The 22,709-nt window shown below is 34.8% G+C and overlaps 1 protein-coding gene across 3 annotated transcripts in view; it reads left to right on the plus strand.

Annotated features, from left to right (window-relative positions):
• Nucleotides 1-22,709, plus strand: part of LOC123880725 (general transcriptional corepressor trfA-like) — an 89,769-nt gene that overhangs the window by 13,047 nt on the left and 54,013 nt on the right. For all 3 annotated transcript variants that reach the window (XM_045929008.1, XM_045929009.1, XM_045929010.1), the window contains exons 3-8: nucleotides 437-653; nucleotides 1,904-2,017; nucleotides 2,600-2,712; nucleotides 6,352-6,498; nucleotides 7,132-7,182; nucleotides 8,203-8,334. In XM_045929008.1, the coding sequence (XP_045784964.1) occupies nucleotides 437-653; nucleotides 1,904-2,017; nucleotides 2,600-2,712; nucleotides 6,352-6,498; nucleotides 7,132-7,182; nucleotides 8,203-8,334 (774 nt within the window). The remainder of the gene's footprint in view (nucleotides 1-436; nucleotides 654-1,903; nucleotides 2,018-2,599; nucleotides 2,713-6,351; nucleotides 6,499-7,131; nucleotides 7,183-8,202; nucleotides 8,335-22,709) is intronic.

A 22,709-nucleotide genomic window follows, 5' to 3' on the forward strand; every position in this document is an offset into this window, starting at 1 on the left:
TACTCAATTCTACAATAGTTACCTGTTAGTTTAAATGCAATACCAAAGTAATTTTCATGGTAAAAATGGTTTTTAATGCACTTAGTTAATAGGTTCTCAGTTTGAGCATATTTTTTCATCTCATATTTATTTAGCAGTGTGCCCCCCCATAGCTCCGTCATATCATATTATTTGAATGGCGTTAAGTGTTTTTTTCATTAAAAAAGCGTTTTGAGGAAGTTCTCATCAATATCATCGGAGATGGAGGACAGAATTCATCACGGATAAAAGTAAACTCGCAATTAGTGTGTTTATAACAATAGACTTTTAACCATGCATAGTACATAACATAAATACAGAATATAACTTTAGGTCAGCTTGTTATTTTTTTAAATCCGATTATTAAAATACTTTTTGCACGTATATAACTTTATAATATGACATTACGTTCTTACAGTTGACTAAACAAGATAGTACCAAGAAAATTGCCGATAAAATTGTAAAAAAGGTAGCAAAAGAAACTTTAGAAGATAAGAAGGTTGTGGCAAGACGTGAGCGTTCAGGGACTTGGGGTTCATTACCTGCACGGAAAGAAAAAGAAAAAGAAACTCCAAAAAAGAGCTCCACAGAAAAAGAAGTTCGCAGAAGCAGCGATGATAGACGTCAAAAGAGAGGTATGTGTTTTTGCCATTGCCAAGACTTTTTTATTTTCTGATCTACATCAATGAGCTTTGACGGGTCAGTAGGTACATAGGGTAAAGTAATCTATGGCTCAGTATTAACTGCGTTCTTGCGTACATATTGAACAATTTTCCGTAGGAATCCTTCGTTATTATTTAAAAGTTTAAAAGTTTATTAGTTACTATGACAATAATTATTATTTGCACGTTGACAAAATACGTATATTCCGCATTATACATATGTCGGTATATTACACTATGGAGAGACATACTTAATTGAAACCTGTCTTGGTAAATCGCAATACAAATGCATTATGTGTATTGGGTCTTTGCTTAAAATAACGATGTTGCTATTTGCGATTACATCAGCATTCAGCAGTATTGAATGTGTTTTGGTATGCAACTCATTGTCTTGAAGTTATTTTTATAAATATCTAATAATAATATTTCTTAAGCTGGGATTGTTTTGGAAATGATAAAAACTCTACTCAATACAAAACAAGTAAATATGATATAGAGTGGGCAAAGACCTAAAGATTTCAATAAAATTATTTATTATTTATTTATACAATCGATTCAAATAAATTAAAGACAATAGCTTTTATCAGGAGCAACAGAAATTGGCAGGCGTTTCGGTTTAAGATGTTAGTTTTTAACAATAAGAATCTTTTAAAACCCCCGACGCCAACAGAAAGGACTTTATAAAAACCACTTTGTATGTCTGTGGCACGGAGCGCCAGATGGACCGATTTTAATGTGGTTTTTAATTGAAAGCTTGTTTAGTCGAAATTATTGTGTTTATCGGTTTAAAATCGGTTCAGGCGGATGAAAATTACCAGCTCTTTCATCAGCTGGTGTAGGAATCTCAATCATGCAATTGATATTTAGTATGTTAGATACTTATTGGCCAAAATTATATGGTTACATGAAAAAGTGCAAGTACTTTGTTCATTTTGCAATTTTCTTGTTTCTTATATTATAGTTTATTTATGCACGAAGTTGCCTCAAAATTTGCCCTAAAATGGAGATTTTTCAAGGGTCATAACTTTCAAAATAAATATAATTTGACTAAATTTATTATTTTAGGGCAAAGATAATAGATATGTGGCTTAGTTATAGATCCATAACAAATAATAGAATAATAGGCGTAATACGCGTAGAAGTGCAGTTCAGCTGCAGTTCAGTTGCAGTTCAGTTCAAGTGCGTGGGCACCTTAATACATATTAAGTATGCTTTTCCCGTAGAACAACGTCTGGATGCAGCTATCACTCGCAGTTGGCAGTCCGTCGGAGAGCGCAAGCGCCGTGGTTCCGCCGACGATGGCCAAGGACATCTTATGTACCAACAAACCATACACGGTAACTTTTTTTTAATCACAAGGCTTGCACTTGACTACAATCATGCTTGGTGGAAAGCAACAATTAGGTTTAGGTCGTAGCGTAGGCGTAGCGCGCTTCCCTAGAAGAAGCCTATTCACTCTTGCTTTGAAAGTAGCTGAAATTATTGACGACGCTCCACAGACCGACTTTCTTTATTCACAGCTGTTATTTTATATTTCAGTCGGAAAATGAATTGAAAAACGTATAGTTATTGTATATACGTACCTAAGTTATGCCAAACTTCACTAGTTATACGGTCGGCCTCAGAATTCGAGTAGCAATTCAGCGAAACTATTGCATTAAAAAACTGTCGCCCCACACACTTAGGTGTGTGTGTGCGTGCATAACCGTGCCACACGAATATGATCATTAAGGTGCTAAGCGACTTAGGGCCTTTGACTGTACCTAAGATAACGATATTATTCTTTTGAGGTTTTGTCTATATTGTCTAGGAGACAAAGTATCTTTTAATGGCTTTATAATATGTCACCAACCTAGAAACCTTGCCCCAAGTAGAAGATCTTGGATAAATAATCAATATTTTATCGCTATACTTGCCAGGTACATCCGGAGTCAGCCGCAGACCAGCACTGTTCGATATCTTCAAGTCTCGTTCTCGTGGAGAAGCCAAAAAGCAGTCGTCGATTATGCAACAAGTCAAAGCTGCTGTTCAGGTAATTATATCCATATCACAATACGTCACCAATTTTTACGGTTCCGCACCCAAAAAAAAAAAACAAAAAACGGAGCCTTATTAATGTCACTCTGCTGTCTGTCTGTCTGTCTGTCGGTCCGTCTGTCTGTCTGTCCGCGTGTCACAGGTCCCTAGTTCGTAGACTGAATGAGTTACAAACCTCAAATTTTGGCAGTCAGTGTAGAACGTTGATTCAAGAACAAATATAGAATTAGAAATTGAATTTATTTATTTTTCAGGGGGCTCCCATACATGAAAACGGAGCTGAAAAAAAATTTTTCTTACCCTAGTATGTGAGGTATCATTGTTTAGAGCTCAGTTGTAGACCATTTTTAAGACGGGGGCTATCTCAAAAACTTTGCTAGTTCGCAATATGGAATTTCGGTATATTATGTAGCATATTATACTGTATTTAAACGATAAATGATGAAAACAACGATTTATAAGATAATTTTTAAACTGTGACCAAAATAAACGAACACTTTTGAAGTTTTCTTTACGGTTTATTGCGATGTTCTAGCTCGGAAAAGGAATAATTATTTCATACACCCAAAATATGATGTTCATAATTATATACGGAACCCTAAAAGAGCGAGACTCGACTCGCACTGGACTGGTTTTTTTAACCCCGACCCAAAAAGAGGGGTGTTATAAGTTTGACGTGTGTATCTGTGTGTCTGTGTATCTGTGTATCTGTCTGTGGCATCGAAGCTCCTAAACTAATGAACCGATTTTAATTTAGTTTTTTTTTGTTTGAAAGGTGGCTTGATCGAGAGTGTTCTTAGCTATAATCCAAGAAAATCGGTTCAGCCGTTTAAAAGTTATTAGCTCTTTTCTAGTTACTGTAACCTTCACTTGTCGGGGGTGTTATAATAATATAAATTTTTAATTTACACTTGTACTTATTAATATTTACCTTAGAAAAATCTATATCAGAACTCTATTCTTATATGTTTAAGCAGTTTTCCCTTCCACTTTTAATATACCTAGGTATCTTAGGTATCTTCAAGTTAAGAGTGAAGGTTAAAAAAAGTTTTAAAATCCATAAAAAATAGCAATACATAATATAATAATAATAATTGGTCAAAATATTGTAAGCATATGTACGTTATCACGTCGTGACGCATTGCGTTGCCATGCTGATTCGTTATTCCTAACGTAAGTAGTGTGTCCACAATGTGTGTCATTAATTTATATAATACTAGCTGATGCCCGCAACTTCGCCCGCGTGGATTGGTCAGATCCCCTGCAGCATCAGGATTGAGGAGTTGGACTCCAAATTTTTTATGAAATAATGTCGCAAAGTTCCTCTATCGATTAAAAAAGAATTGACGCAAATCGGTTCAGAAATCTCGGAGATTTCGGTGTACATAGGTAGAAAAACACAACTCCCTTTTTGAAAGTCGGTTAAAAAAGTAGCCTATGTTACACCCTGGTCAATCCTTTACTTGTCTGTGAAAATCCCGTCAAAATCGGTTCAGCCGTTCCGAAGATTAGCCTTTTCAAACAGACAGACAGACAGACAGACAGACAGACAGACAAAAATTTTAAAAACGTGTGATTCAGTTATAGTATCGTTCAAATAACCATATGACCTTAATATGCGGTAGTTATTTCGAAATTACAGACAGACACTCCAATTTTATTTATTAGTAAGTATAGATTTTCAAAACAAAACCAACTTTAATTTTGTTAAACCAAAGTAAACAAAAATTCGATTGCGCATTTAAAATAATAAATCTTTCGTGTATTCGTCCTTAAATTTTTTAATGGCAATCAAAAAGTAGCCATGTAAATATTTTAATAATTAATCATTTATTAAATTAATGAAAAGATAATTTTTAGGTCTAGGATCAAGAGATGTCAGAGGAATTAATACAGCGAAAGGTTTATCATGTAACTATTTGATACTTTAAAACAAGCCGATAAAAGATGGTGGCTTCAAAACAGCCGTTCTATTTGGTGGTCATTTCAAATACTGCCATTCAGTAGGTTACCCAATTAAATAGTAATCTTAGTCATCTTGCGATTGTGACTGTTACTTGTACGTGATAAGTTTTGTGCCATCGTTTTTCAGTATCAATCTTAGCCACTTCCTGTTTGCTGCGTGTACCTAGTATGTTTTTGTGATTTCAGCAAACACTAAATTTCACAGAAGAACGTGTTATTATTGTAACAACTAAATTCAGTTTACTAGGTGCAATACGAAAACGTTTCGCTTGCCAATAAACATCTGCTTGCGTAGCTATATCGTGTAACGCCTTACCATGTTTTGAAGCCAAGAGAAAAGCAATCAAACAATAAGAAACGAATGTAACGAATAATATTAATAGTTTTACTAAATTTTAAGAATTTATTATAAAGATTTTATTCAAGTCGCGTGATAGGACGCGCATGCATGCTTGAATTTTATTGCAAATCCAAAACAACGTGTGTGTAACTCAGAAATTCTGAATGCACCTTGAGTTCTGACGATATTTTAGGTTCCGAACCTGAAAGGAAAAACGGAACCCTTATAGGATCACTTTATTCTGTCTGTCTGTCGGTCCGTCTTTCCGTCTGTCGTGTCTGTCAAGAAAACATATAGGGTATTTCTTTAAATAAATAATAAGTAACATAAAATTTAAATGTAGGTATGCGCCATCGTGAATCGTCGCCATCTTTGCGAAATCGTGTTACATTTTGTTTCAATATAATAAAGGGTAGTTTGGTTCTGTCAATGAAAACACAGTATAATTTATCGTCGTGGTGCCGGTAACTGCGCGGATAAGTTACAATAACCTAAAAAATTTATAAACGGTCATAATGTCTGGATTTGATTTATCGTCTTTAGAAGAAATCTTGGTGTGTGCCCAAAAATTTAATTGATTTTTAAGTGTTGTGATTGTGTCTTATTTAGTACAGAAGTACATCACTGAAATGTTTCTATTACGAAAGTATAGTTTATTGCAGGATGGTTTTATAATTTCTCTATACCTACTTACAAAAAGTACTAAATGTTTAGGAGGTTTAAACAAAATCGTTCATTATATTGAGTTTATCATCTTAATAACTAAGCAAAACTTTTGGAACACCATATGGCTTATTCTTTTTGTCAGTTGTTATATCATTGTACATCACTTCGGTGGTTATTCTGTCATTTATTATTTGGAGAAAGTTCATGAGGCTTGCAGTCTCTGTGTGTGACTGTAATTTCATCGGTTTCCTTAAACTAATTACGTATTAGATATCTATAAATGAAGTGTTGGGTTCCGCTTTTAGGTACCGAGTGTTGTGAAATATAGTATATAATAATTTATAAATAATTCATTTATTGAGTCAAACATAGATAGGTTTAGTTACATCTGCATATTAAATGTAAAATTCCCCATGCAAAAAATCACGTCGATCCGTTGCGACGTGATTGAAGGACAAAACAACAAGTGAACACACTTTTACATTTATAATGTGGGTAGCCAGGTAGTGATCTTATGGAATGTACATGATATGATTTTTGTCATATAACATAATATATTATGTACATATTTACATGGGTGGTTGTAATTGAATCTTATCTTAGTTAAAATGAAGTAGTAGTGAATATATATTTTGTTATTTATTTTGGTCTATTTTTCCACAGAATATAACGAAATCGCTACCACCAACCAGAGAATCGACGAAGTCTGAATCGGATAATGGCGAGGTAGCTACCAGTTCGAGCGTTGGGTCTCTGGCTCCCACGACGAAGGATGGTTCAGCTCACGTGGTAGCCGATACCGTATTCCAGGTAAAAACATAACTATCATAACCCTGTTATAGTAAGATGAACCAAAAAATCTCATCAAAACGAATCTGACATTACCCAGACATAGTAAATAAATAATACAACAAATAAATGATAAATGAATCGCTATTTTCGCGATAAGGCCGCCTTTTGTACATAAATCTATAATGTTATTTATATATTACTGTCTTGTTGGTGTACAATAAAGAATATTTTACTTTTACTTTACTTTACAACAGTAGTTGGTAGTGACAATTCTGTCACAACTTGGGAGTGTTCTTAATGGTCGCTCCAAGCAGCGTGAGAGCATATCAAAAGCAGCTATATCAAAAGTTTCATAAATCAGGCATGATTCAAATTTTCATGGACACATATTATAAAAATTCGTTATAAAGACTCTTAGAAGAACTAGAGTGAGGGAGCTCTCGGCTAGTTTATGAATCGGTAATGAGATATCTAGGATTTAAAAATATTATTATAATATTTAAAACTTTTGGCGACGCTGTCACGTCGGTCCATGTCACATAGCTTACATTTGACATGTTTTGAAGCCTCGAGGTTTTGTTACAAGTTCCATAATTGTGTGAACTGTGCCAAAGATGTGATATTTCTAAAACTGACTGCATTTTTTCACAGAGTCAATCAGCCAGAGAACCCGAAAAGGAGGATGGTGCTGCTCATTATAGGGTATGTATTATGTATTTAATAGAGGATGCCCGCGACTTTTTCCGTGTGGATTTAGATCTTTAGAAAATCCCGTGGGTGCTCTTTGATATGCAAACTACTCTATACAAATCTGGTTTTTTTTAACCCCCGACCCAAAAAGAGGGGTGTTATAAGTTTGACGTGTGTATCCGTGTATCTGTGTGTCTGTGTATCTGTCTGTGGCATCGTAGCGCCTAAACGAATGAACCGATTTTAATTTACTTTTTTTTTGTTTGAAAGGTGGCTTGATCGAGAGTGTTCTTAGCTATAATCCAAAAAAATTGGTTCAGCCGTTTAAAAGTTATCAGCTCTTTTCTAGTTTTCTTATAGAAAAGAAGGTTAGATAACCCTTAGGTTCATAATATTCAAGTGTCAATTGACAAATGTCAAGCTGTCAAGATGGACGTTGCCTAGATATACATAATTATTTATTTGAAAATGATTTGTCGGGGGTGTTGAAAATTTTTAATTTACACTTGTTATAACCATAAAGTACTGACAGCAGTACTTTATTAGGATTATAATCTAGCCTACAAGTAAAGCTAATAAGTAATATTATGTTAACCTAAACTTATAAAAGTATATACTTATAAAAGTATAGTTATATCTAAGAGTCCGTCCATTGACATATTTCTTAGTTTATCGTTACTTATTATTTTAAGACACTTTGTTCTTGTGTTCATTAAATTGCATTAGCACTAAATTTTCACTTTGTTCTTTCTTGTGTTGTTTAAACTGCACTAACACTATAACTACACTAGCTCAAAAGGCTTAGTCCTTTTAAGTCTACGTTTTAGGTCTGTGCTGTCGAGGAGCTGGATAGCCACAGAACAGAACAGAAGTGAAAACTTGATTTTTTTTTTAACTTAATGCAATTTTTGCAAAACTTGACAGCAATTTTTTTTAACGTAATTTTTACCCTCTTGTAACTCGCGCCCTACCTCTTGAGACGTCTCAATCGAGCCTATATCTTTAATTAATACGTATATTTTTTTTGTGCAGTACTATCACACGGTGTCAGCGACAACATCACGTCGCCCGAGTGCTATGGCCAAAGTTATGGACATTTTCCGCGGTCGTTCGTCCATTCCAGGACAAATGGCGTCACCTGAAAGTCCCGATAGGCGACGAACGGTGAGTCACTATTTTCGATCAATAGGCTATGTTCAGATGACAGCGCTCAACGCGCGTTGAACGCGCGCTAAATTTTTTTACGGTGTTCACATGACACGCGCGTTGCCGCAGCCGCCAAGGTTCCGTAGAGTTCTTGCATTTGTCGAAGATGGACGTAGAAAAAGTTTTAACGGTGATTTAATACCGACGGCAGAAACGACGCGACAGAAAACTGAGATAAATTGGGTTGGGTCCACTAAATTTTGTCACATAGACTGACTGAAAGCCAGTACATAATTTTGTGTTGTACCCTAAATTACTATTCATCTATAAATAATTCCGTATTAAAAGCTTCGGTTTCCATTTCGAACAATTTCTGGACGTACTGAACCCTAAAATACGTTAATCCGCGTCGAAAGCGCGCGCTCAACTGAACGGTAACATAGAAATCCAATGATCCCAAAGCGCAGCGTTCAACGCGCGCTTCATTGAAACGCGCGTTAGCATGTGTACGGCCTGAATAAAATTTATGTAGTTGTAAACGCGCGTTAAGCGCTTGTCATCTGAACGTAGCCAGGCTGCTTTTGTAGTGAAGTGGACCGGAGACCTGTTCGATAGGAAAACTAGTTTTTTAACCCCCGACCCAAAAAGCGGGGTGTTATAAGTTTGACGTGTGTATCTGTGTATCTGTCTGTGGCATCGTAGCTCTTGAACTAATGAACCGATTTTAATTTAGTTTTTTTTCTTTGAAAGGTGGCTGGCTTGATCGAGAGTGTTCTTAGCTATAATCAAAGAAAATCGGTCCAGCCGTTTGAAAGTTATCAGCTCTTTTCTAGTTACTGTAACCTTCACATGTCGAGGGTGTTATAAATTTTTAATTTACACTTGTGTTAGTTAGATGTTATATATTATGTCATCTCCAAATAATCTCATTAGTCGAAATACGTCTGCCTTCCGCCCCGCTCCACTTCAGAAGAAATGCACAGTCCGTTTCACGTAAAAGACCGCTGACCTTGTACCTGTGCAGTAGTCGATTTATTTGACGATACATAGAGGGCGTTGATGCAATAACATTCTGTCTAGCAATGAGTTTCACTAGGAAGTCTTCTTAAAGTTTTAAAAAGCTATTAAACGAGAGCTTTATTCGGCAGGATTTTTGTTAAATCAAATAATACAGCAAAAATTTTGTGTCAGAAGTTGATTTCTGCTTTTTCTATTCAAAAATCAAAACGTTGTCACGTTTTGTAACACTAGATGGTGTTACTTTTAATGTTCGACCGGGTATGTATATGGCGCTGCTGGGTATTTTTTTGAAAAGTATAATTTGTAATGTATGGTTTAATTTTAAAAAACACACTTTAGATTATTATTAGTTTGGCCAGAACTTTTCAGCTAATTCAAACTAGGTAGAAACTTTTGCAACTCTGATAACAAGAATATGGAACTCTCGAGCTGGTATGATGATAGAAGCGGGTGGAGGCCACTTCAGTGGCTGTAAGTCTATCGTACTTGGGCTTGTTTGACTTGAAATTGTTTTGGTAACAACTACTACCAATAAGGTCTCTACTCATAAAAAGCGTAAGTTTTAATTTTTGAAAGGAGTCTAATCCATTTTTTACTTAGTTATTCTCATGTATTCGAAGAGCTTTAAAGATAATTCGTTCTTTCTGTGTGTCATTTTGATCTATCCTTTTTCAGCGTTACATTGGCATTACATAACTTTGTGATATGGCTTTCGCTATAGATATACCGAGGCTTTTAGCACTTTGAAATATATTCAGTTACAATTTTTCCTTTGAACATCCTAAACCTAGTCTTAAGTTATTACTGTGGAGCTCCAGGTTTTTTAGACAACTTAAATAATATTTAAGGTTTCATCACCAGGAATAAATAATACTAAATAAAATTTCTATCAGCCGATCAATATACCCTTTTTTTTTGTTGGCGGGGCGAAATCCTATAATAAAATAGAAATAGGTACCCGATTTCTTTTGAGGGAAAAATCGTGTTATTTATAATTTTTTATGATAGTGTTTTACCCACATTCTCTAAGTAATTGCCGGTCCCGCAATTTTTGATATGTATTTAAAATTATTTAGAAATCATGTAATGTTAACTAGCGTGGCATATCTAACGAATGACGAGTTATTTAGTTCGATTCATTAATTAACTTTGGTTAAAAACATGCACAAAACATGTATGATAAACTACAAGACTTAGCTTCTTTGGAAGATTATGACTTACAATTATTATTATTATACCTAAGCACGTTATGCAATAAGACTTCTATTAATAAATTACTCTTGGTAAATGAAGGTTAATTTATACGGAAAATAACATGATATTCTTAACAGTGTATTGTAAGGCGAAATAAACTGAACAATAACACTTCAACGCCTGCGCAGTATTGTAACTTGTTTCGTAAATGTACGTCTGAGGGATTTCGGTTCTTATAATTGAGCGTCAAAGTGAGATTTTGCTCTGGCTTGAGAGAGCCCTTGAGCGATTTTGAGGAGGTGCTTCATAAAAACTGAAGATTTGTAAGAAGGTGCTTCAGCGTTACCTGTGCATGACAAGACCTGCCAAATGGGATTTTTAAAATTTCAAATTATTTGTTATTAGAAATGATAGTACACAGTTTTAAGTATATTTGTACAGTGGCAAATAATTCAGTTAGCTTAAAGCTAGAAAGTTGTATATACTTATTCCGAAAAATTTCAGAAATGGTGCTTTTTAACCCCCGACCCAAGAAGAGGGGTGTTATAAGTTTGACGTGTATCTGTGTGTGGCATCGTAGCTCCTAAACTAGTGAACCGATTTTAATTTAGTTTCTTGTTTGAAAGGTGGCTTGATCGAGAGTGTTCTTAGCTATAATCCAAGAAAATCGGTTCAGCCGTTTGAAAGTTATCAGCTCTTTTCTAGTTACTGTAACCTTCACTTGTCGGGGGTGTTATAAATTTTTAATTTACACTTGTTTAAATCGTGTTGTGATGAGGTTTTATTAGAATGCCAAGAGACGTGAAATAGCTGGCAGTTCCACCTAAGATTATAAAATTGTTTACGCTCCATGAACTAGATGACGGTCCTGTTTACGATAATCAGGCAACGCAATGGAAGCATCTTACTAACTTAGATTTCAACTGAGAAGCTGGCTAATTAAACGATGTACTTTATAAACTTCTGATTAATTTTTATTTTATTTGATCCGGATGTTTTTAGCCAACTAAATACAAACTTGAACTCATTTCCAAGCAAAAAAGCCTAAATCTGTGCTAAAATAGTGTTCTTTCGTGAGTTTTGATCGATATAATAATAATTACAGTAAAGTTTCAACAGCTTTTATTCAGTTTTTTGCTCCGTCTGTAAAATTTTGATTTGTACAATTACATGGTTATATTAGCCAGCTCCTCAAATGTCAAACACTTCCTCAAAATTTGTTAGGGCCCGCAGCCTCTTAGGTTCCGCATCGGAGCGAAACCTCGGATATCAGCGTGTGCGCTCCCGTGTTGCATAACAAACGATCGTCTCGTGACAACGACGTTATCTCTCAGTACTGAAAGAGATGTCTTCGCGTTTCAACCTCGTCGCTTGTATGAAAATGCGCGAATTACGTCAACATTCGTAGTGGAGTTGTACGCCGATCTTAAAGAGTGCGAATGGGGCGCGATGGCAAATTACTTCAGATGGAAGAAGGGGAAACGGGATGAGGATGTGTTTTATTCAGAAAAACCTCGGAGCCGCTCTCTGGACCCGCGATCTTTGGAACTGAGCGGCGTCAAACTTGTTGCCCAATACCACCAACAACAGCAGGTACCTACTCCGTGGACCAGTATTTAATTTTAGCTTTCATTCAAATTCATTTCATACAAATCGACGACAAAATGAATTTATTCGTGTAAAAAATTAGTTAGAAGATGTTTAACAAGATTTGGAGCAAAAAGTAACCTGTTGTTTTTTTTGTTGAATATTTCAGAAGTTAAAGTTTTTATCGCGCGTACGTATTTGTGGATTATTCCAATGTTAAATGCATTGTCATAATAATTTTCAATTTATTCATAATATGGGCTATGAGTGCATTTTTACGTGTAACTCATCAATAAAATACTCAAGTTTCTATTTTCTAAATTAAAATTCGTAGTAGTAGTAAGAATTTGAAAATATTTGAAGAATTCGTAGTACCTACTTAGTACAAAATTACAATCCGCGTTAGTCTTTTTATTAGCTTGAAACTTCTTAACTTCTTCGAGGACTTTAACACGGTTTATATTTTTCTTTTTACCCGACTACGGCAGAGCCAAAAGGAAAGGTTATGAATTTAGCAGTCTGTGTATGGATGGACCACATATTCCATTTGATGAATGAGAATTTTGATTTTATACGAAAAAATCGACCTGACGGATGTTACATCCAAAAGAATGGGAAGTCTCAATTTTTTTTTTTTTTTGGTTTCTTCAGGTTCGTAAGTGCTGGACGTGCATGCTTGTTAAAACTATTTATTTCTGTTTATACGTGGAACAGTGCCTTTTTAGTAATGATATGGTTGAATATTTTAAAATCAGTCCTATGAAAGATAAATATTAAAATACTTATACAAGAAAATATAATATATTTTAATATTATAACCAAGTTGTGAAGATTTGTGCCATCATTACAAAACCATTTCATTTTTGAACTAATAAATCCTTTCAATAAATACTTCGATGAAGAATTCTTCATCGATATAAAATAACTATTTTAGATCGATGATTAATAATATAATAAATTGAATTGTGTTGTGTAGGGAAAAGATGAAAAACATTAAGCATAGCTTTAGATAACATTAATTAATTACATTACTATGCTAATTCTTTTAAAAACAATATTTTTAATTTGTTGTCGAGCTTGTTAACAGCTGTACAAGTTATTAAAAACCGGCCAAGTGGGAGTCAGAATCGCGCACGAAGGTTCCATACTCGGGTAGTTTTTCCGACATTTTGCACGATAAATTTTAGGATTTCGGACTCGAGCTTGGCTTAGTGAAAGACGAAACAGGCGTGTTAAAATAGGAGACGATTCTGGGGCACAGTTCCGCATCACAATTGCTGGAATCTCATCAAACTATGTATTGAAAATTCACGCGAATGACAACCCTAATTATATCTGAATAGGTAAATAATCTAAGATTGACGGTAACCGCTTATCTATTTTATCAATGATCGTGATGGATGAGTACTTTTACGCTAAACATTATTGTCGATATATCTTATCTTCGAAATAGTAATACTGAAAAGGGACTCCCTTAACTTTTTAGAAGTTAAACAAGGCACAACGAAGCGTTCACGTAAGCGAAGCACTACGCATGATGCTGAAGATGTTTTTACGACAAACTAATATTATAACCGAGATACGAGAGGTACCTAAATTAAACCAGGCTGAGCATATTGTTCCAGTTTTACGCTTGTTTACATTATATTACTCGTTCTCGTATATTATTCAACAACTTTTTTGTAGCCGAGGTTTAGGGGCTACCGCAAAATTGGCTAAGATTGGGGTTTGAGGATTTGTAAATAACTACTCACGACTCATCTTGGAATAAGACTGCTTTATTCACTCGTAGTAGGTACACTACTTGAGAATTTTATAACTCTACACAGATCAAAACACTGCGAAAATTTATTACTGCACAATCATTAATTTTTAACCCCCGACCCTAAAAGAGGGGTGTTATAAGTTTGACGTGTGTATCTGTGTATGTCTGTGGCATCGTAGCTCCTTAACTAATGAACCGATTTAATTTAGTTTTTTTTTTGTTTGAAAGGTGGCTTGATCGAGAGTGTTCTTAGCTATAATCCAAGAAAATCAGTTCAGCTCTTTTCTAGTTACTGTAACTTGTCGGGCGTGCTATAAATTTTTAATTTACACTTGTTCACTCAAAGTTTTGATAACTTAGTCCGAACGCTTGGATCTAGAACGCAGAAATTTTCTTACAGAGATTCCTTTTATAATGTGAACATAATCCGGATTATTTGAAACGGAATAGGGATTAAGAGGATTTATATTTTCACCGAGGTCGTGGGCGGTCGCTGTATAAAGAATAAACTGCCTAGATAAAACCGCTACGACTAAAATCTTAAGATTTGTATATACAGGGTGTTTGGTAATTAGTATATAATGACGACACGTACCCATGCTACTTTGATCGATAAATACAATGCTGAAGTATAATGACGAAATAAAATTGTAAAAAATTCCATATAATTTTTTTTTATTTTTTTTATGTCAAAGTTTTCATGACCCTAACGTGCCCGAACTCACTGAGATCGTTGCCTCCGCTTTAAAGATGGCCAACGATCTCAGTGAGTTAAGGCACGTTAGGGTAGTGAAAACTTTGACATTTTTTTTTTTAAATTTTGTATATAAATTTTTATAATTTTATTTCGTTATTATACTTTGGCATTGTTTTTATCAGATCAAAGTAGCATGGGTGCGTGGAGTAGGTTTTTAGAAACCAAAAAGAATTTTCGTTAATTCAAACCGAGGAAAGTCAGGCAGGTGACAATAAAACATTAACAGAATTTATTAAGTAGGTATATTGTATTTCATTAACAAACAAACATTTTTATGGACACAATTATAATATTACGATGATAACATGAATCGAATCTACGTGCTACGAAAACTGTTGTTCTATAAAGTCATAACCAGTTTGTATTTAGTACGCTTCACTAGGGCTACCACCGCATTCTCAATTTTTTTTTGATACGTATAACAGTTTCACTATCCTTTAAAATAAGAGCACTATTACTCCGTAGCCCGACCAGCTTCTAGTATTTTCGTATAGATTAAAAATAAAAAATAAAATAAAAAATGTAAGTTGATTTTGTAAACTTAAAAGGGACTAGCGTTCCAAACGCGCCTTTCAAATACCTTTGTAAAGAGCGCACAGACACACAGAGAGACCGATACATAAAAATTAGGAAACAATGTAAGTTGAGTGTTAACTTAGCCATAGATAGTCGTTGACGGCCATATACCTGTCAGAACGAGAGCGGTGAAGTGACTATAAATCTGCCAAGGACATCTTATCCTGAAAATATCTGCATTCTAGCGATAGAATTTACAGATTTGCTTCACCCATAAGAGGCGTAGAGGGGGGAAATTTCCAATTTCTTAATTTTCCTGTAGTTTGTATGCAATTTCTAGTCTACATACCACAGTCTTATAGGACTTCGGGAAGTACCCTAGAATTACAGACTAGGAATTTTGATGATCATCAGTGAGGGACGAAATCGGCGTATTTTGGGTATCAATAAATCTGTAACCATAAAAGCTAGATATTTGATACTTGGTATATTTGGTAAATTTGCTGAGTACACCTTATACTGAAAATTTCAGCTCTCTAGCGTCATCCAGACCGAAGTTATGACGGTTCAAAAATACGGCGAAACACTTCGAGAAAAAGGTACGTAGCGCCCCGGCCGCCGTTTGGCTCGTCTTGGCGGGGGCACTGCCGTGCCCCCTGATAAGACCGCATAAGTCCATACGGAGATATCAGGCTACAATGTTATAATGAGCAAGGTTTGATCTCTAAAATAACAACTACTTATAATTATTAGCATAAAAAATGCGGGAGATTGGGAACAAAGGATTGGCGAAAAGATTGACTCACCACATTACCGCTACTCACATACTCGGCTTTTCTTGGATTGCTCGCGACACAAAAGTAATCGGAAAACTACGGATTTTTTTTTACGGAAAATCCTCACCAGCTGCGCCACTTTTGCTTTTCCGCGGGAGCTTTACGGATTTTCCTGGGATTTCCACCAGGGAAAATTGTTCCAGCAAGGGAGAAATTAAACACGTTATGCCGATATTGAGGCGTCTTTAATACTACTCATATAATATGCGACGCATTGTCGCCAGTTACAAAAATGCTTACATGCAATTCATAGAATCTTAGTCGAGTACAGATGGACGAGCCATAACTATGTTGAAGTGTGTTTGTTTGTTGCAATAAGGCCGCAACGGAGCAACAGATCAATGTAATATTTTGCATTTATACAGTTTTATAATATTTACATATATAGTTATTATAGCCCTAAAGAATAAGATGATCCGAATATGATGAATAAGAAGTTCGGACAATGTGTGCTGTCAGTCTAGACGGTTCGGAAACATGGACACTGACAAAACAAATAACACATACATACATACATACATATACTGCTAAAATCATAACCCTTCCTTTTGGCTTTGCCGCAGTTGGGTAAAAAGATGTGCAATTTGTCACTCCGTAGAGACTACACAAAATTGTACTTACCTGACAATACATGGTTAAACACAACTTGTCGCTATTACCTTATCAAGGATCTATTTCTTCTGGTGAAGTGACAACCCTACGTGCGCAGTTAAGATTTCAGTCCTCTTGTTTTCCAAGCGCAACAATGCAATGTGCAGCCATTGTAAGACAATGGTAGCCATAGTGCTTATTTGTCGTAAGTCTATACACATATTAATAGGTTAAGTATACTTGAAGCGAGGCCTTCGTCGAAGATTAGCATACTGTCACGTTTGTTTTTACTTCATTATCTTGATCAGATAAAACTTCACATCCTTGTATGAGAACAAAAAATAATTTGTTAAAAAATCATTAAAATTAGTACTTACATTGAATTTTATAACAATGTGGGTACTTGGCCTGCAATACAAGAACATTTGTTTATTTAAATCCATATTCATACCTCCATACTAATATTATAAAAGCGAAAGTGTATCTGTTTATCATTTTGTTGCATGTTACGGCTCAATCGCTGGACCGATCTTGACAAAATTTTCCACAGAGATAACTTGCACCCTGATGGAGAAGGAAAGCGGATACTTTTTCTTTCAAAAAATTAAGTTCCCTATTTCTTTCAAAAAATTAAATCCATGAGGCTGAAAATATGTAAAATAATAAAATTTCAAAATACACATGTCAAATGAAATAGTTTACGATATAATTTCCAGTCTTCGTTAATCTTGAAAATTACTTTAAAAACTGTCATTAAATAACAATTAAATAGTAATTATTTATTATTATTAGTGGCATACTTAGTGGGACAACAATGTCCAGATCCAGTAGGTATCTAAAAATAATGTTTGCATGACCATACAACTTCAGAATCAGATTGTGAGGCTTCACAAGACTATCTTCCTACTCCAACGTCAGACCTTGATCATTATTTGCCCGTCAACTATCCGTCGATTCATTGGTCAATTGTATGACATAGATCTCTAAGCCGGCTGAGAAAAGAGCTGATAGTCCTCAAACGGTTGAACAATTAATGTTCATCATATACCGAAGAACCATCTCGACTAAATAGGCTTTCGATTAAAAAATCGCATTCATAATATCGATCTATCTGTTGAAGAGCTACGATGCCATTGTAAGAAATCAACCGCAGACAAACATTTCAACTTGTCGTGCGTGATTTAAATTTTTAATTCTTCCTTCAACATATCTACAGACAAAGTAAACTTATAACTACCCCTCTGTTTACGTCGGGTATTAAAAATATACCTTTTTACGAAAGTATAGAGTTCAAAGTGTTAGTAGGTACCTACTTGCGGGACTATTTTCCGAGGCTTCTTCGTTTATTTTTAACCCCCGACCCAAAAAGAGGGGTATTATAAGTTTGACGTGTGAATCTGTCTGTGGCATCATAGCTCCTAAACTAATGAACCGATTTTAATTTAGTTTTTTTTTGTTTGAAAGGTGGCTTGATAGTGAGTGTTCTTAGCTATAATCCAAGAAAATCGGTTCAGCCGTTTGAAAGTTATCAGCTCTTTTCTAGTTACTGTAACCTTCACTTGTCGGGGGTGTTATAAATTTTTAATTTACATGTCTTGTTTATTAATTTCATAAGACTTTTCAATATTCAATACGTATTTATTATTATGTAGGTAAGTAAAAAAATATTATAAAAGTAATTACAGTAGAACTCCAATTATCCGAATTAATGGGGACCGGAACCCATTCGGATAATCAAATATTCGGATAATCGGATTTTTTTCCCTTATATTCCCTTGCCACAAGCAAGGCAATCAAGACAATGCAATTACTTATGTAATATTTTTTCTACTTAATAATTCAGATTTCTAATCCCACTAATGTTATAAAGACGAAAGTTTGTACCTACGTGTGTGATGTTTGTTACTCTTTCACTCAAAAACGACTAGTGGACAGATTTGGCTGAATTTTAGAGTGGAGATAGATCATACCCTGGATTAACACTTAGGCAAATTTTATTCCGTAAAAATCCATAGTTCCAATCCATGGGGTTTTTTTAAACATATATCCATGCGGACGAAGTCGTGTGCATCATCTAGTACTACATTATTAGTTACTAGCCGATGCCCGCGACTTCGCCCGCGTGGATTTAGGTTTTTTGAAATCCCGTGGGAACTCTTTGATTTTCCGGGATAAAAAGTAGCCTATGTGCTAATCCAGGATATTATCTATCTCCATTCTAAATTTCAGCCAAATCCTTCCAGTAGTTTTTGCGTGAAGGAGTAACAAACATACACACACACACACACACACACATACAAACTTTCGCCTTTATAATATTAGTGTGACTACTATATATTTGAGTATTGTTCTTCTCTCTGGGCTGGTTTCCGTCTTAAACGTTTCCGTCTGTTGTGCGTGATATTTGAGTATATAACACTATCCGTCTTTATACAGAGTCATTGTAAAATCAAATGTATTGACGTTGTATTTTGTATAGGCTTTAGTGGCGATACCATCTCTGAAGATGTGAACTGAACGTGCCTATTGGGGGCATCTTTTGTCATTGTTTGTCTTTGTTGTCTTTTGTTAGAAATATTGTGGCGTATAAAAAACTAGCGAAGTAGGAGTCAGATTCGCGCACCGAGAGTTCCGTACTTTGAAAAGATGCGTATTATATTAGTTATTCATTTCGTTAAATTAATTATTCCACCGCCTTAAAACAAAATAATCCTTCCTTCCTTCAAAGCAACAGTAGAATCGGCATATTCTGAGCAAGTGCGCTTAAATCTAGACCTTGTCCATGAACTTATAAATACTCCCCTCGTCATCATTTTTTACTAAGCATGATTGTCGTCAAGCGCAAGCCTGTTTCAAAAAAAGTGGCACTGTATAAATTAAAAAAAAAGTACAACTACGATAGGTCCCATTTCCTAATTTATAAGATTAAAAAGAATATCAAATGTATTCATTACAATTTACATGATTTTCTAATTACCTAAATATTCGATTTTAAGTCAACATTCTATTTCAAATATCCCAGGCCTACAACTCATTCTGTCTATGATCTGGAGACATATGGACTGACAGACATAGAGCTCCGTTTTGCCCGTTTACCGTACGGGGTTAAAAAAAATAGATTTTTTTACGTAGGTTCTGTAACAAAAATTATTAAAAGGATTTTGAAAATCTAAATCCATGCGGAAGTTGGGGAAATCAGATCTTGTTTCTATAGTTTTTTCCTTTTTCATCCTCGCATAAGTCTTGAACTGTGCTAAAATTGTGTTTGACAAAAGAATATCAGCTTTAGATATATTATAGCGATTCTGTTTTCCTTTGGATTTGACTTCTTCGCTTATCTTTAGGTTATTTACGCACTGCATACGATGCGAATCCGTAAAAATTCAAATCTAGAAAATTAACTTACTAACCATCCGGATGATACGATCCGAGTTTCCTAGATCTAGATCGATTTTACACTGCCGTTACTTTTTCAACAAATGTTACTTGCCTATTCTCGAGCCACCACCGCCCGCAAGACGTCTTGCGTTCGGAACGGACACTATACAGCGTTCATACATTAATATTATGGTTGATTTGGTCCGTGATCAAGGTTCCGAATCCGAGATATCACTGCTTCGGAAAACGAAATTTCTACTGCGCAACCGCTCATGCAAATGGTACTATGGCTACTTCGAATCGAGAATTCTCGAATTCGGATCAAATGCAGTGCGTAAAGAGCCTTAAGGTATTGAGCTCGTATGTATTTGGGTCACTGTGATATAAATTGTTACTAACTGTATTAAGGTTCTTATCAGTGTTTAAGCCTCTTTAGTGGACGATACAATCTATACGTTATAATATTAAGTACACTATGCATTATGATAACTTCGAAAGTTAATGAATATAATCATTAATTAATGTGCCTAAATGCGTAAGTATAACGTTAAAAAGTTTAAATAATATACTTTACTGATAATCAAATACATGTACACAAATATATAACTAAGAAAACAAGCAAAAGCAAAAAACTACAGTTCTTAGGTGGTCCAGGCAACCTAGAACAAGAAAAAAAATAGAAATATCGGCGTAGGTTGTAAACTAAGTAAACAATAGCATAAAAGAATAAACAAGATTTAAAAGTAATAAATATTAAATATACAATTTGATAATGACAAGTGTAAATTAAAAAAATTTAACACCTCCGACAAGTGAAGGTTACAGTAACTAGAAAAGAGCTAAACTGATTTTCTTGGATTATAGCTAAGAACACTCTCGATCGAGCCACCTTTCAAACAAAAAAAAACTAAATTAAAATCGGTTCATTAGTTTAGGAGCTATACGATGCTACAGATAGATACACACGTCAAACTTATAACACCCCTCTTTTTGGGTCGGGGGTTAAAAAGAATCGTCTTGAGTGACTGACAGACAACGTTAGATGCTTGCAGCCTAAACATGAACGGTAGTTGTATAGAGGAGTGGTAATACATACTAAAAAAGAATATGCAAAATTCGCACCTCAAACGGCCCCAAAAAAGGCGAGAGAGAAACCGGGAGTTAATGTTTTAACAAAAAGGAAGCCTCGTTGTACGGCCTCGTTCGGCACATGTATTTCTTTAATAAAAACGTAGTGCAAAATATTATATTGGATGTGATTCAGAATATATTATTATTTTGACAGTCATTGTTAGCAACATTTTTTATATTATTTATTAGCACCTTAGCCACGTACTAACTACTAATGACGTAATTTTACACTGCTGTTCATAAAATTAACCTTCGGTGCTGATATTTACATTTCTTACATTAAAAAAACCGGCCAAGTGCGAGTCAGACTCGCGCACCGTGGGTTCCGTAATCTGGTATTTTTCCGACATTTTGCACGATAAATCAAAAACTATTTTGCTTAAAAATAAATAAAAATGTGTTTTACAATTTACAATTAAAGCCCTTTCTTATGATACCCCACTTAGTATAGTTATCTTACTTTGAAAATTAAAACACATTAATTTTTTTTCTGTGATGAGGTACGGAACCATAAAAACATCGAAATAAAGTCAAGTTATTCCATTTCAAATTTATGCGCAAGTACATACAGCGGAAGTATATTATTATCTATTTGAATACACTGAATTCTCGGAGCATTTAATTGATAGAGCCAACAGAATTTTCTATGTGTACGGGGATGTTCATACGTTTATTATTTTTTATGTTGTAAAAATATTTTCATCGATAACGTAATTTTTATACTATTATAGGGCTCTTGTAAAGATAAATCATATAATAAATAATTAAAGACAAAAACAAACTCTTGCGTAATCCCTATTGTTTCTAATCTCGTTTTTTTAAATTACAATTATAATAGTAATTATTTTTTTAAATTCTACATGTTATTCACGACTTCGTCTGCATTTAAATTTAACTAGATATATGATGTAAAATTTACAAAGGTAATATACAAAAATGGTCCAACAATATTTTATAATTATTTGGTCAGCATTATAATAGTTAAATTTATAATAGTTAAATGTATGCAATGATTGTATCATTTACCTGTTAAGAGGGCTCTCTCCGTCACTCGTTTCATACAATCGTAGTTCCAATTTCATTTGAATATTAAGCAACCAAAGTCCATGAAATTTTGCAGACATATTCTAGAAACTAATATTTATGTCTGTGGTTTTCCAGATTTCTGTTAAAATATTCGGTTTCAAAGTTACGCGGTCCTAAAAATTTACATACAAATCTTTGAGCCCCTGTAATTTTAAAACTATATATTTTTAGAAAAATTTAAAGCACTACAGCCACAGATATTAGTTTCTAGAATATGTCTGCATTCTAGGGCTTTGGTTGCTTAATATTCAAATGAAATTGGAACTACGATTGTATGAAACGAGTGACGGAGAGAGCCCTGTTAAATAGAAGTTAGATACGTTACACAGATAGGGCGGCGCACTCATCCGATCCGAGTCTAGAAATTAGTTCCGAAGTAATCATAGAACTATTTGTATGGTAGGTGGTATTATGCACTCGCTCCGATATTCCTCATCCGATTTCTCTCCATCATTCAGGATGCGCCTTGGATTCAAATCGGACATATGACCTAGAAATTCAAAGATGTCCACTGAATAGCTAGGATTTGAAT

This window comes from Maniola jurtina, chromosome Z (genome assembly GCF_905333055.1).
Source record: "Maniola jurtina chromosome Z, ilManJurt1.1, whole genome shotgun sequence".
NCBI classification, from domain to species: Eukaryota; Metazoa; Arthropoda; class Insecta; order Lepidoptera; family Nymphalidae; genus Maniola; species Maniola jurtina.